Here is a 14,271-nt window from a genome sequence, read left to right on the forward strand (position 1 = left end):
TTCAAGCTTATTTCAGATCCCAGCCAGATACTGTTACTATTCTCTTTTTACAGCAGCATAATGTATATGATTAGTGTTAAGTTAATGGTAAACACCGTAGCATAGTCAAATTTATTATGATTAATTTTAAGTGGGGTTCGTTTGAAGTACTTACAAGCCATTATAGAAAACATGTTCCTTCTTGGGAAATTAATCCTAAACAATCATAAACTAGATAAAAAATATTACAAATTACAGAATACCAAATTAATAATCCAAAAGTCTGATTTTTGATTAAAGGCCATGCGCCAAGATTTCTGCAACAGAAGGTATGAAAGCTTATTGATTATCTACACTACTATCAGCTGCTTCAGGCTACATACAGAGGCACAGATGGCTAATTGGCTCTAGTTGGTGGATGGTCATTTTAATTAAGTTTTAATAAAAATTTAGGGCAGCCTGGGTGGCTCAGCGGTTTGGTGCTGCCTTCAGCCCAGGGCGTGATCCTGGAGTCCCGGGATTGAGTCCCCCATTGGGCTCTCTGCATGGAGCCTGCTTCTCCCTCTCCCTGTGTTTCTGCCCCTCTCTTTCTCTTTCTCTGTGTGTCTCTCATGAATAAATAAATCTTTAAAAAAAATTTTTTTTTAATTTTATTTAAAATTTATAGTAAGAAATTTCAAAGCTGTAGTTGATGGCTTATAATAAGTATGGCCCTTCAAAGATGACCTGATTTCTATCCTTTTTCCCCCTTAGGCTTGATAGAGAGAGTGACAACTGCACTATCCAGGTCCATCTACCAGCTTATCAGTGTCTATTGCTGCAGCTTTTATGCAGATTTCCAGCCTCTAAATGTGCCCAATGACATTTCCTATGTAAATCCTGGGCTCCATTCCCACCTTAGCTTCACAGTGTATGCAGTTCACAACATTCCAGAGACTTGGGTGCACAGGTGAGTGGTGGTTAAGTTTTCATAAAAATGCTAATTTTCACATGGTTTCTAATTAGAATATAATTTGTCTTGTTCTTATTTGCAGGAGCAAATATTTCATGAAATTTTGACATTTAGCAACTGTAGATTTATCTTAAAACCATTTTTAAAAACTTCATTCCCAAATGCACATTCCTTTTCTCTCAAGTCTTCAAGTTTTCCCATTCTCCATATTAAAAATAGCTGCTTATTGCCAGTATATCATTATGGAAACAGTAAATGCTCATCCTATTTAGTGATTGCCCTAATTTTTTTTTACATTTGAATTTAAACGACCAATGCTAATTAATAGAACAGAGAGAGAGAAAGCACATACACAGGGAGAAGTACTTAATAGAAAAAAAAATCACTCTGATACCCATCAAGTTGTGAGTGGTAGATATTTTGTGAAATTAGTACCTTGATAAAGTGGGAATTAGCCAAGAGTTATTTCAGTTACAATGGAAATTAACCACAATTATGTGTGGAGCATCGCTAGATTTTAGGTTGGCTCTATTATGCAGTACTTTTTTTGAATAACATAATTAGATTAATATTATAATCATTATTCTAAACTCCTTATGGATTTAATCTGTAGAGAATGTGGATTAAATCAATTAAAGTTAATACAGAATAGCAACTTATAAATGGATTTATTGTACCCACTGCATTTAGCATCTCAAAGAAAAGCTGAAACCATTTCAGTAAAATGAAAAAAATTACTGTATGTGTTTTTGCAAGTAACTGACCTATACAAACAGTTATAAAGTTAATTAGAAAGAAAAATTTACCTTTGGGGTGCCTAGGTGGCTCAGTTGGTTAAGCATTTGCCTTCAGCTCAGGTCATGATCCTGGAGTCCTGGATCAGGCCCCATATCGGGCTCCTGGCTTAGCAGAGAGTCTGCTTCTCCCTTTGCCCTTCACCCCTCTCCTGATCTCTTTCGCTTGCTCACTCTGTCTTTCAAATAAAAAAAAAAATTTACTTTTGTATGTAAAAAACACTATCTACCTATCTACATATAAACATATTTCTTTAAATCCATGAGATGAGGGGTGTCTGGTGTCTTAGTCGGTTTAGAGTGTGACTTTGCATCAAGCCATGATCTCAGGATCCTGGGATCCAGTCCTATGCAGGCTCCCCAGTCAGTAGGGGATGGGGTTATCCCTCCCCCTCAGCCTCCCCTCCCCCCATTCGTGTGTGTGCTCTCTTTGTCAAATAAATAAATAAAAGCTTCAGAAATCAATCAATCATTCCATCAATCCATGGGATGATTATGTATAAAACACTATCTACCTATCTACACATACACATATGTTTTTAAACCCATGGGATGATTCTTTTATGCCTTTTCTTTCTTAATTTTATGAAAATTTAAAGGCCCTATGTATAATAAACTGCTACTCTAATGAATGTTTTCTTACAATATTTAAACCATTAGTACATATCAATTTTAACTAACATGGAAAAACTGTGTAGCCAGAAAAATACAGATGAAGCTATATATGAAGCCTATGTTTATATATGATACAACAGTGTTATTTTTTCCATTATTTTTCTATTCTCTGCTTCACTTATCTCTGCTGTAATATTTATTATTTTCTTTCCTTTTTCGAACATTGGATTTAGTTATTCTTTTTCTAGGTTCTTCAAAATAAAGTTATGTTATTTTTGTATTTCTTCTTTGAATGTAAGAATGTACTGCTATAAATTTCTCTCAATACTGCTTTTGTGGCATCTCATAAGTTTGGTATGGTGTGGGTTCATTTTCATTTGTATCAAAATATTTTCTAATTTCCCATTTGATATTATTTGACCCATTGTTCAAAAGTGTTAATGTCTATAAATTTGTTAATTTTCCAGTTTTCTTTCTGCTATTGATTTCTAGTTCTCTCCCATTGTGGTCAGAAAATACATGCGGTATGATTTCAGCCTTTTCAAGTTTGTTAAGACTTGTTTTGTGACCCAACACTTGATCTATGCTAAAGAATGTTCCATGTGTTCTTCAGAAGAATGTGTATTCTCCTGCTGTTGGGTAGAATGTTTTGTATTTATCTGTTAGGTTCAATCTGGTTGTTCTATACACTATTAAAAGTGGGCTATTTAAATCTTATGCTATTATTGTGTTGCTGTCTATTTCTTTCTTCAGTTCTGTCAATGTTTGCTTCATATATTTGCTCCAATTTGGGGTGCATATATACTTATTATTGTTATATCCTCATGCTGAATTGACATTTTATCATTATATAATGTCCATCTTTATCTCTTGTTACATTTTTTGACTTAAGGTCTATCGTGTCCTATGTGTGTAAGGCAGCTTCTACTGTCTTTTGATTGTCATTTGCAGGGAGTATATTCTTCTGTCCTTTCACTTTCAGCCTATATGTGCCCTTAAATCTAAAGTGAGTCTCTGTAGGCAGCATATGATTGGATCTTGTTTTTTTATTAATTCAGCTATGCTATATCTTTTGTTTGTGGAGTTTAATCCATTTAAGCTAATTAATGATAGGAAAGGACTTAACTCTTGCCATTTTTTCCACTGCTTTCTATTCTTTTCCTCTCTTGCTATCTTCTTTTGTGTTTTGTTGATTATTCGTAATGACATACTTTGATTACTTTATTTTCTTTGGTGATATTCTGTAGGTAGAAATTTTCTTTGTGGTGACCATGGGCCTTATATAAAGCATGTTATATCTGAAACACTCTTTGTTAAGCAGATAACAATTTCAGTCACATACAAAAACTCTATTCTTTTGTCCACTCACCACACTTGATATTATTGATATCACAAATTATATCATTTTGTTTTTACATATTTTTAATAATAAATTTATTTTTTATTGGTGTTCAATTTGCCAACATACAGAATAACACCCAGTGCTCAACCCGTCAAGTGCCCCCCCCAGTGCCTGTCACCCATTCACCCCCACCCCTGCCCACCTCCCCTTCCACCACCCCTACTTCGTTTCCCAGAGTTAGGAGTCTTTATGTTCGTCTCCCTTTCTGATATTTCCTACCTATTTCTTCTCCCTTCCCTTCTATTCCCTTTCACTATTATTTATATTCCCCAAATGAATGAGAACATATAATGTTTGTCCTTCTCCGATTGACTTATTTCACTCAGCATAATACCCTCCAGTTCCATCCACGTCGAAGCAAATGGTGGGTATTTGTCATTTCTAATGGCTGAGTAATATTCCATTGTATACATAAACCACATCTAATTTATCCACTCATCTTTCGATGGACACCGAGGCTCCTTCCACAGTTTGGCTATTGTGGACATTGCTGCTAGAAACATTGGGGTGCAGGTGTCCCAGCATTTCACTGCATCTGTATCTTTGGGGTAAATCCCCAACAGTGCAATTGCTGGGTCATAGGGCAGGTCTATTTTTAACTCATTGAGGAACCTCCACACAGGTTTCCAGAGTGGCTGCACCAGTTCACATTCCCACCAACAGTGTAAGAGGGTTCCCTTTTCTCCGCATCCTCTCCAACATTTGTTGTTTCCTGCCTTGTTAATTTTCCCCATTCTCACTGGTGTGAGGTGGTATCTCATTGTGGTTTTGATTTGTATTTCCCTGATGGCCAGTGATGTGGAGCATTTTCTCATGTGCGTGTTGGCCATGTCTATGTCTTCCTCTGTGAGATTTCTCTTCATGTCTTTTGCCCATTTCATGATTGGATTGTTTGTTTCTTTGGTGTTGAGTTTAATAAGTTCTTTATAGATCTTGGAAACTAGCCCTTTATCGGATACGTCATTTGCAAATATCTTCTCCCATTCTGTAGGTTGTCTTTTAGTTTTGTTGACTGTATCCTTTGCTGTGCAAAAGCTTCTTATCTTGATGAAGTCCCAATAGTTCATTTTTGCTTTTGTTTCTTTTGCCTTTGTGGATGTATCTTGCAAGAAGTTACTGTGGCCAAGTTCAAAAAGGGTGTTGCCTGTGTTCTCCTCTAGGATTTTGATGGAATCCTGTCTCACATTTAGATCTTTCATCCATTTTGAGTTTATCTTTGTGTCTGGTGAAGAGAGCAGTCTAGTTTCATTCTTCTGCATGTGGATGTCTAATTTTCCCAACACCATTTATTGAAGAGACTGTCTTTCTTCCAATGGATAGTCTTTCCTCCTTTATCGAATATTAGTTGACCATAAAGTTGAAGGTCCACTTCTAGATTCTCTATTTTGTTCCATTGATCTATGTGTCTGTTTTTGTGCCAGGACCACACTGTCTTGATGACCACAGCTCTGTAGTACAACCTGAAATCTGGCATTGTGATGCCCCTAGCTATGGTTTTCTTTTTTAAAATTCCCCTGGCTATTCGAGGTGTTTTCTGATTCCACACAAATCTTAAAATAATTTGTTCTAACTCTCTGAAGAAAGTCCATGGTATTTTGATAGGGATTGCATTAAACGTGTAAATTGCCCTGGGTAACATTGACATTTTCACAATATTAATTCTGCCAATCCATGAGCATGGATTTTTTTTCCATCTCTTTGTGTCTTCCTCAATTTCTTTCAGAAGTGTTCTATAGTTTTTAGGGTATAGAGGCTTTACCTCTTTGGTTAGGTTTATTCCTAGGTATCTTATGCTTTTGGGTGCAATTGTAAATGGGATTGACTCCTTCATTTCTCTTTCTTCAGTCTCATTGTTACTGTATAGAAATGCCACTGATTTCTGGACATTGATTTTGTATCCTGCCACGCTACCAAATTGCTGTATGAGTTCTAGCAATCTTGGGGTGGAGGCTTTTGAGTATCATGTCATTGGCAAAGAGGGAGAGTTTGACTTCTTCTTTGCCAATTTGAATGCCTTTAATGTCTTTTTGGTGTCTGATTGCTGAGGCGAGGACTTCCAGAACTATGTTGAATAGCAGTGGTGAGAGTGGACATCCCTGTCTTGTTCCTAGTCTTAGGGGAAAGGCTCCCAGTGCTTCCCATTGAGAATGATATTTGCTGTGGGCTTTTCGTAGATGGCTTTTAAGATGTTGAGGAAAGTTCCCTCTATCCCAACACTCTGAAGGGTTTTGATCAGGAATGGATGCTGTATTTTGTCAAATGCTTTCTCTGCATCTAATGAGAGGATCATATGGTTCTTGGTTTTTCTCTTGCTGATATGATGAATCACATTGATGGTTTTACGAGTGTTGAACCAGCCTTGTGTCCCGGGGATAAATCCTACTTGGTCATGGTGAATAATTTTCTTAATGTGTTGTTGGATCCTATTGGCTAGTATCTTGTTGAGAATTTTTGCATCCATGTTCATCAGGGACATTGGTCTGTAATTCTCCTTTTTGGTGGGGTCTTTGTCTGGTTTCAGAATTAAGGTGATGCTGGCCTCATAGAACGAATTTGGAAGTACTCCATCTCTTTCTATCTTTCCAAACAGCTTTAGTAGACTAGGTATGATTTCTTCTTTAAACGTTTGATAGAATTCCCCTGGGATGCCATCTGGCCCTGGACTCTTGTGTCTTGGGAGGTTTTTGATGACTGCTTCAATTTCCTCTCTGGTTATTGGCCTGTTCAGGTTTTCTATTTCTTCCTGCTCCAGTTTTGGTAGTTTGTGGCTTTCCAGGAATGCGTCCATTTCTTCTAGATTGCCTAATTTATTGGCGTATAGTTGTTCATAATATGTTTTTAAAATCATTTGTATTTCCTTGGTGTTGGTAGTGATATCTCCTTTCTCATTCATGATTTTATTAATTTGAGTCTTCTCTCTCTTCTTTTAATAAGGTTGGCTAATGGTTTATCTATCTTATTAATTCTTTCAAAGAACCAACTCCTGGTTCTGTTGATCTGTTCCACAGTTCTTTTGGTCTCGATTTCATTTAGTTCTGCTCGAATTTTAATTAACTGTCTTCTTCTGCTGGGGGTGGCGTCCATTTGCTGCTTTTTCTCTAGTTCCTTTATGTGTAAGGTGAGCTTTTGTATTTGAGTTCTTTCCAGTTTTTGAATGGATGCTTGTATTGCGATGTATTTCCCCCTGAGGACTGCTTTTGCTGCATCCCAAAGATTTTGAACAGTTGTATCTTCATTCTCATTAGTTTCCATGAATCTTTTTAATTCTTCTTTAATTTCCTGGTTGACCTTTTCATCTTTTAGCAGGATGGTCCTTAACCTCCACGTGTTTGTGGTCCTTCCAAACTTCTTGTTGTGATTAAGTTCTATTTTCAAGGCATTATGGTCTGAGAATATACAGGGGACTATCCTGATCTTTTGGTATCGGTTCAGACCCGATTTGTGACCCAGTATGTGGTCTATTCTGGAGAAAGTTCCATGTGCACTTGAGAAGAATGTGTATTCAGTGGAGTTTGGATGTAAAGTTCTGTAGATATCTGTGAAATCCATCTGGTCCAGTGTATCATTTAAAGCTCTCGTTTCTTTGGAGATGTTGTGCTTAGAAGACCTATCAAGGGTAGAAAGAGCTAAATTGAAGTCACCAAGTATAAGTGTATTATTATCAAAGTATTTCTTCAGTTTAGTTATTAATTGGTTTAAATATTTGGCAGCTCGCACATTCAGGGCATATATATTGAGGATTGTTAAGTCCTCTTGTTGGATAGATCCTTTGAGTATGAGATAGTGTCCCTCTTCATCTCTCTCTATAGTCTTCGGGGTACATTTTAATTTATATGAGAATGGCTACCCCTGCTTTCTTTTGAGGACCATTTAAATGGTAAATGGTTCTCCAACCTTTTATTTTCAGGTTGTAGGTGTCCTTCTGTCTAAAATGAGTCTCTTGTAGACAGCAAATAGATGGGTCCTGCTTTTTTATCCAGTCTGAAACCCTGCGCCTTTTGATGGGGTCATTAAGCCCATTCACGTTCAGAGTTACTATTGACAGATATGAGTTTAGTGTCATCATGATATCTCTTCAGTCCTTGTTTTTGTGGATTGTTCCACTGAACTTCTTCTTAAAGGGGAATTTTAAGAGTCCCCCTTAAAATTTCTTGCAGAGCTGGTTTGGAGGTCACATAGTCTTTCAGTTCCTGCCTGTCTTGGAAGCTCTTTATCTCTGCTTCCATTTTGAATGAGAGCCTTGCTGGATAGAGTATTCTTGGTTGCATGTTCTTCTCATTTAGGACCCTGAGTATATCCTGCCAGCCCTTTCTGGCCTGCCAGGTCTCTGTGGAGAGGTCTGCTGTTACCCTAATATACCTCCCAATAAAAGTCAGGGACTTTTTTTCTCTTGCTGCTTTAAGGATCTTCCCCTTATCTTTGGAATTTGCAAGCTTAACTATTAAATGTCGAGGTGTTGAACGGTTTTTATTGATTTTAGGGCGGGATCTCTCTATTTCCTGGATCTGAATGCCTGTTTCCCTTCCCAGATTCGGAAAGTTTTCAGCTAGGATTTGTTCAAATACATATTCTGGCCCTCTGGCCCTTTCGGCGCCTTCAGGACCCCCAATTAGACGTAGGTTTTTCTTCCTCAGACTGTCATTTATTTCTCTTAATCTATCCTCATGGTCTTTTGTCTGTCTCTTTTTTTCCTCAGTTTTCCTCTTTGCCATCAACTTGTCTTCTATGTCACTCACTCGTTCTTCCACCTCGTTAAGCCTCGTCGTTAGGACTTCTAGCTTGGATTGCATCTCATTTAATTGATTTTTAATTTCTGCCTGATTGGATCTAAATTCTGCAGTCATGAAGTCTCTTGAGTCCTTTATGGTTTTTTCTAGAGCCACCAGTAGCTGTATAATAGTGCTTCTGAATTGGCTTTCTGACATTGAATTGTAATCCATATTTTGTAACTCTGTGGGAGAGAGGGCTGTTTGTGATTCTTTCTTTTGAGGTGAGTTTTTCCTTCTAGTCATTTTGCTCAGTGCAGAGTGGCCAAAAACAAGTTGTATTGGGAAAAGGAGAAAAAGAGAGGAGAGAAAGAAGGAAAGAAAAGAGAAAAAGAAAAAAGAAAAAAAGAAAAAAAGAGAAGAAAAAGAGAAAGAAAAAAGGGTGGGGGAAGCAAACAGAAATCAAAAAGAAAAAAAAACGGGGAATATTTCTGTTGTGCGTCTAGCTAGCTGATCTTCTGGGGGAGGGGCCTGTTGTGCTGATTTTCAGGTGTTAGCACTTGGGGGAGCTACTCTGCCCCCTGCCTGGTGCAGGGCTCAATGGGGGTTGTTTACCCCGTGAGGCCCCAGGAGGAACAACCACAGTGGTGGTGGCCAGCTCTGGAGCCCTAGAGTCAGCTCCGGCAGTAACTCCAGAGCTCTCCATGCAGGGCCTGGAGGCTCTGGGCGGGGCAGGAGCGTCCTTGCTGTCCAGGGCCCTCCTGGCCTCTGCCTGTCCCCGGGGAGGTCGGCTCCTGGGCTGTGTCCACCGCCCCTGTGCTCCCGGGCCTGCGCTGTTGGATTTGCGCTCCCGCCCCGCAGCCCCCTCTGCGGAGCCGCCGCCCGAGCCCCTCCGAGCTGCTCCCAGGTCCAGCCGGGCGCGCGCTCCAGCACTTTAGGGAGCTCCGCGGTGCACTCTCCCCAGGGCACAGGTGTCTGTTAGTGTCCCAGGGAGCCTGAGGACATCCCCACCCTCCTGGGGTCCTGCTCTAACTCCCTGCGAGTCCCTTTCTGTCCGGGAAGGTTGGTGCAGCTCCTGCTTCTCCGGGCTGGGGCTTTCCTGTCCTGGGGGCACTTGCGGGGCCCATCCCCCTTGGATGCCTTTTGTTTCTTTATTTCTTTTCCCCCGTCTTCTTACCTTGATAGAAGCGCAAACTCTTCTCACCGTAGCATTCCAGCTGTTCTCTCTTTGAATCTCAGGCCGAATTCATAGATTTTCAGGATGATTTGAAGGTTATATAGGTAATTTGGTGGGGACAGGTGACTTGGGACCCTACTCTTCCGCCATCTTGCCGCTCCCCCCCGTTTTTACATATTTTTATGATTATAGTATTTTTCTTAACATTTTGTCCTTTACATTCTATACCTGAGTTTAGTTGTTCATGCACCATTACTAAAGTGTTTTACTGTATTCTGTATTTATCTACATATTTATTTATCCTTACCAGTGACCTTTGTCCTTTTTGTATGCTTTTGTGTTGCTATCTAGCTAATATCTTTTCATTTCAACTTTAAAGGACTGCTTTTAGCCTTTCTTGTAAATCAGGAGTCAATGTGATGAAATTCCTCAGGTTTTATTTATCTGGGAAAGTATTTCTTTCTCCTTTATTTTTGAAGGACACTTTTGCCAGATATAATATTCTTTTTATTTATTTATTTATTTTTATTTTTTATTTAAGATTTTATTTATTTATTCATGAGAGACACACAGAGAGAGAGAGAGAGAGGCAGAAACTCAGGCAGAGGGAGAAGCAGGCTCCATGCAGGGAGCCTGATGTGGGACTCGATCCCAGGTCTCCAGGATCAGGCCCTGGGCTGAAGGCGGCACTAAACCGCTGAGCCACCCAGTCTTCCCAGATATAATATTCTTGATTAGCAATATTTTCTTTCAGAATTTTAAGTATATATCACCCTACCTCCTTCTGGCCTTCAAGGGTTCTTCTGAACCATATGCTGATGATCTTACGAGATCTCTCTTTTATGTGGTGGGTCATTTTTTTTTTTTTTTTTTAGCTGCTTTAAAAATTCTTTGTCTTTGGCTTTTGATAATTTGATTTTAACGTGTTCTAGTGTGATCTTCTTTGGGCTCATCCTAATTTGGTTTGTGGGGCTTCTTGAATCTAGATGTCCGTTTCCTTCCACACAATTGAAAACTTTTCATCCATCATTTCTTATAAGCTTTCTGCCTCTTTTTCTCTATCTTCTCTTTCGGGACTCACATACTATGTATATTTCTTCAGTTGATGGTGTCCCATAAGTCCTCTAAGGTTTCTTTACTATTCTTCATTCTTCTTTTTGTTCCTCTGATTGAATAACTTCAATTGACCTATCTTTGAGTTCACTGATTCTTTCTTCTGCTTGATCAGGTCTACTCTTAAACCTTTCTAGTGATTATTTTTTCAATTCAGTTATTATATTCTTCAGTTCCAAAATTTCTATGTGGTTCTTTTTAATATTTTCTGCCGCTTTGTTTATAATCTTATTTTGTTCATGCATCATTTTCCTGAGCTTGTTGAGCATCTTTATGATGATTATTTTGAATTCTCTGTCAAATAATTCATATACTTTGATTTACTTAAGGTTAGTTTCTAGAGATTTATATTATTCCTTTAGTTGGACCATATTTCCCGCTATCTTTGCATGCCTTATTACTTTGTACTGGTGTCTGTGCATTTTAAAAAAATACAGTCTTTATAGATTGGTTTCATACAGGGAAAGAATGTCACCAATCAGCACAACTAGAGATTTGGGGGCCTTTCAAACCTTTTCTCTCCTGTGGATTTGTGTGTTGTAAATTCCTAATTATGGAGATTTTGCTTCTTTTTTCAGAAATTTATAATTTCTTATTCCCCCTTGTGTCTGTCTGTGGTACTACAAGTTCCCAAGTGCGGCTGTAAGCTCCCCAGCTCTTTTTTGTTTGTTTGTTTGTTTGTTTGTTTTAAGATTTTATGTATTTGAGAGAGTGAGCATGAGAACAAGAGGGACAGAAGGAGAAGGAGATTCCCCACTGAGCAGGGAGCCCAGCAGGGGATCATGACCTGAGCTGAAGGCAGATAATTTGATAATTTGATTTCAAAAGAACACACTGAACCACCCAGGTGTCCCATCCCCAGCTGTTTTTGTTTCTCAGTAGCTCCATGGCATTTAGAGTATGCCAGGTTTCACTATGCTATGAGTTGGGTAAGACAGAAACCAGTCCCTCAGGCCACCATCCAAAGAGCTGGAATACTAGACACATACTCCAACTCTTTTTTTCCCCCCAAAGAAGCCAGAAGTTGGAGATTTTTTCCTGTTCATTTTGCACAGTGAAGGGACAGTGGCAACTGAATTTGTGTTGTGCTAGTTCAAACCATTGGCTTTGCTCTCAGAGGCTCCCAAACTGGCACCTATTCCTATGCAGCATTTAGATTTAGACAGACAGAAACTAGTCCCTTGGATAGCTTCTTAAAAAGTCTGAATGCTAGACATATTTTCCAGTTTTCTCCTTCCTACCCCAGGGAAAAGCTGGGAGTTGGGAGTTTCCTCCTGATTACACTGCATTCTGCTAGGTAAGGAGTTCTGGAAAAGGAGTGCCACAAAATTTCTCACTGATTTCTATGTTACTTATCTGGAGTGCAAGAGCTTTTAATTTCTGAATTTCTCACAAAGAGAATTAATCTGTGTATTGTTGACTTGGGTTGTTTCCATGGGGAAAAGAAAGTCTGGGGCTTTCTATTATACCATCTTGCTGATGTCACCCAACATAAATTTTTTAAGTAATTTTTAAAGCACGCTTTACAGCGCCTGGGTAGCTCAGTCAGTTAAGCCTTTGCCTTTGGCTCAGGTCACAATCCTCAAATCCCAGGATCAAGTCCTGCATTGGGCTCCCCACTCAGTGAGGAGTCTGCTTCTCCCTCTCCCCACTCTCATGCTCTCTCTCTCTCTAATAAATAAAGGCTGTTAAAAAGATGAAGTTTGCTTTATACAAGTAGGTATAAATTTATCTTTTGACTTTTAACTTATAAAAACGATTGACCCATATAGAAAACTGGTTTCTTTATGGTTTTTAGCTTATGGAATCTTTTTTTTTTTTTTCCTAGCTATAAAGCATTTTCTTTTTCCTGTTGCCTTACATATGCTGGAAAGAAGTTGTGTCAAGTGAGAAGCTACAGAAATATTCCATTCAAAAAATTGTTTTTTCTCTTGATCAACTGGAATGAAACGTAAGTTTAATCTTTATTTTGGCAGTATCATTTATCTAAAAAAGATCAAGGATTATTTTTTCCCTTTTTTTCTTAGGTAGAAGGTATGATTTTTTTTTTTTTTTTGTAAATATTGAAAGTTGATGTGATTCAGTGATGGACAAATACATTCATGCTAATAGATAACGGGACCATAGAGGTCAACAGATAAAAGTCCATTGAGAAACCTAGAGAAATGTCCAATCCACATTACCTAACTGATCAAAAAAGGAAATTGGAGAAAACAGAATTATTAATCCTTCACAGACTGTGGATATAAGAGATACCCTCTATTGGTGATTGGGACAAGTAGAATCCGGATATACCAACGACGAAAGAAATACCTAATAACATGTACTCATGTACTGTCTTTTCCCATGAAAGCCAATTATACATTTATTAATACAGGCAAGTTTTTTGATAATAATTATCTATGCATGTGTAAACTACCATCTAGTTTTGGGTGACTGGCTCCTACTTTCTCATTGTATAGAGGCATTAAATAAAGATGAAAAAAGGACCTTCTTAACACAATTCATTTGTTCTTGCTCTCCTCTGTCCCCCTCCCACCTCCTCAAGTCCTTACTTTACTCAGAATCTCAGGGGGCTCACAGGCCCTATCTATGGCTACTTCGTGATTACTTCCACTTTTCCTTGCTGTTCCTATGACACTGTTCCACTAGCTATCAGTTATTTCTCTAGGGTTTCTAATACTACACAGACAGCCAATTTTCTTTCTACCTCATATAGAAGAAAACTAACCCACTGTCCATCAGCCCTTTCACCGGATCTGGCTTTCTTGGGAGATGATTTGACTCCCCGGTATTGTGCTTTTTCACTGAGAAATATGTGCTGCAATTTCTGGGACTCTCAGGATGGCGTTATATAGCACCATTTATCCTAATCTTAGTGTTACCACAATCAATGGGCACATGACATGTGGCCTTCAATTTTTTCCTTCTATGCAAAAGCAGTTCCTCTTTCCTCTAGGACTATGACATTTATCTTCCCTTCTTTGATTAGATTCTTAATTCCTTTGACTAAAGACCTGATCTTCAATTACAAAATCCTCTTCTATTGCACAGAATGAATTCTGCTTGTAAAATTCTTCAGTGGTTCCCCAATTTTCATAAGGTAAAATACAAATCCTTTATCAAAGCACACAAGGCTCTCAGTGGTTTGGCCCCTGCCTACCTCTGCACCTTTGTCTCCTAAGTTAGCTCCACTCCAGTCATTCTGTATCTGATCTCTTTACCCTAATTTAAACTGAGAAATATGCCTCTACAAGGGGTCTTCTTCTGTGAAGAGCACAGTGCCTTTACTGCCCACCTTGGGAACACCTAATTATCTTTCAAGACACTTTTTCACCTTCTCTGTAAACTCCTTTTTGTATCATTGAAGTAATTGGCCATTTTTGTTGGTTGATGTGAACCTCGGTCTCCTCACTTATGGTCCCTTACTGAATGTGTTTGCTTATATTTCTGTTTGCTTTTGTCATATGATACAAAGATCTTTTGGCTTTGTTTTTGTCATTTTATTTTCTTTTTAAAATTGTTCATTCTGT

At 38.6% G+C, this 14,271-nt stretch overlaps 1 protein-coding gene across 2 annotated transcripts in view; it reads left to right on the forward strand.

The window, feature by feature from the left end:
• Positions 1-14,271, forward strand: part of PIK3C2G (phosphatidylinositol-4-phosphate 3-kinase catalytic subunit type 2 gamma) — a 373,997-nt gene that overhangs the window by 103,623 nt on the left and 256,103 nt on the right. For both annotated transcript variants that reach the window (XM_041735425.1, XM_041735426.1), the window contains 2 exons: positions 733-928; positions 12,567-12,689. In XM_041735425.1, coding sequence (XP_041591359.1) covers positions 733-928; positions 12,567-12,689 — 319 coding nt within the window. The remainder of the gene's footprint in view (positions 1-732; positions 929-12,566; positions 12,690-14,271) is intronic.

Source organism: Vulpes lagopus, chromosome 21, assembly GCF_018345385.1.
Source record: "Vulpes lagopus strain Blue_001 chromosome 21, ASM1834538v1, whole genome shotgun sequence".
Classification (NCBI taxonomy): domain Eukaryota; kingdom Metazoa; phylum Chordata; class Mammalia; order Carnivora; family Canidae; genus Vulpes; species Vulpes lagopus.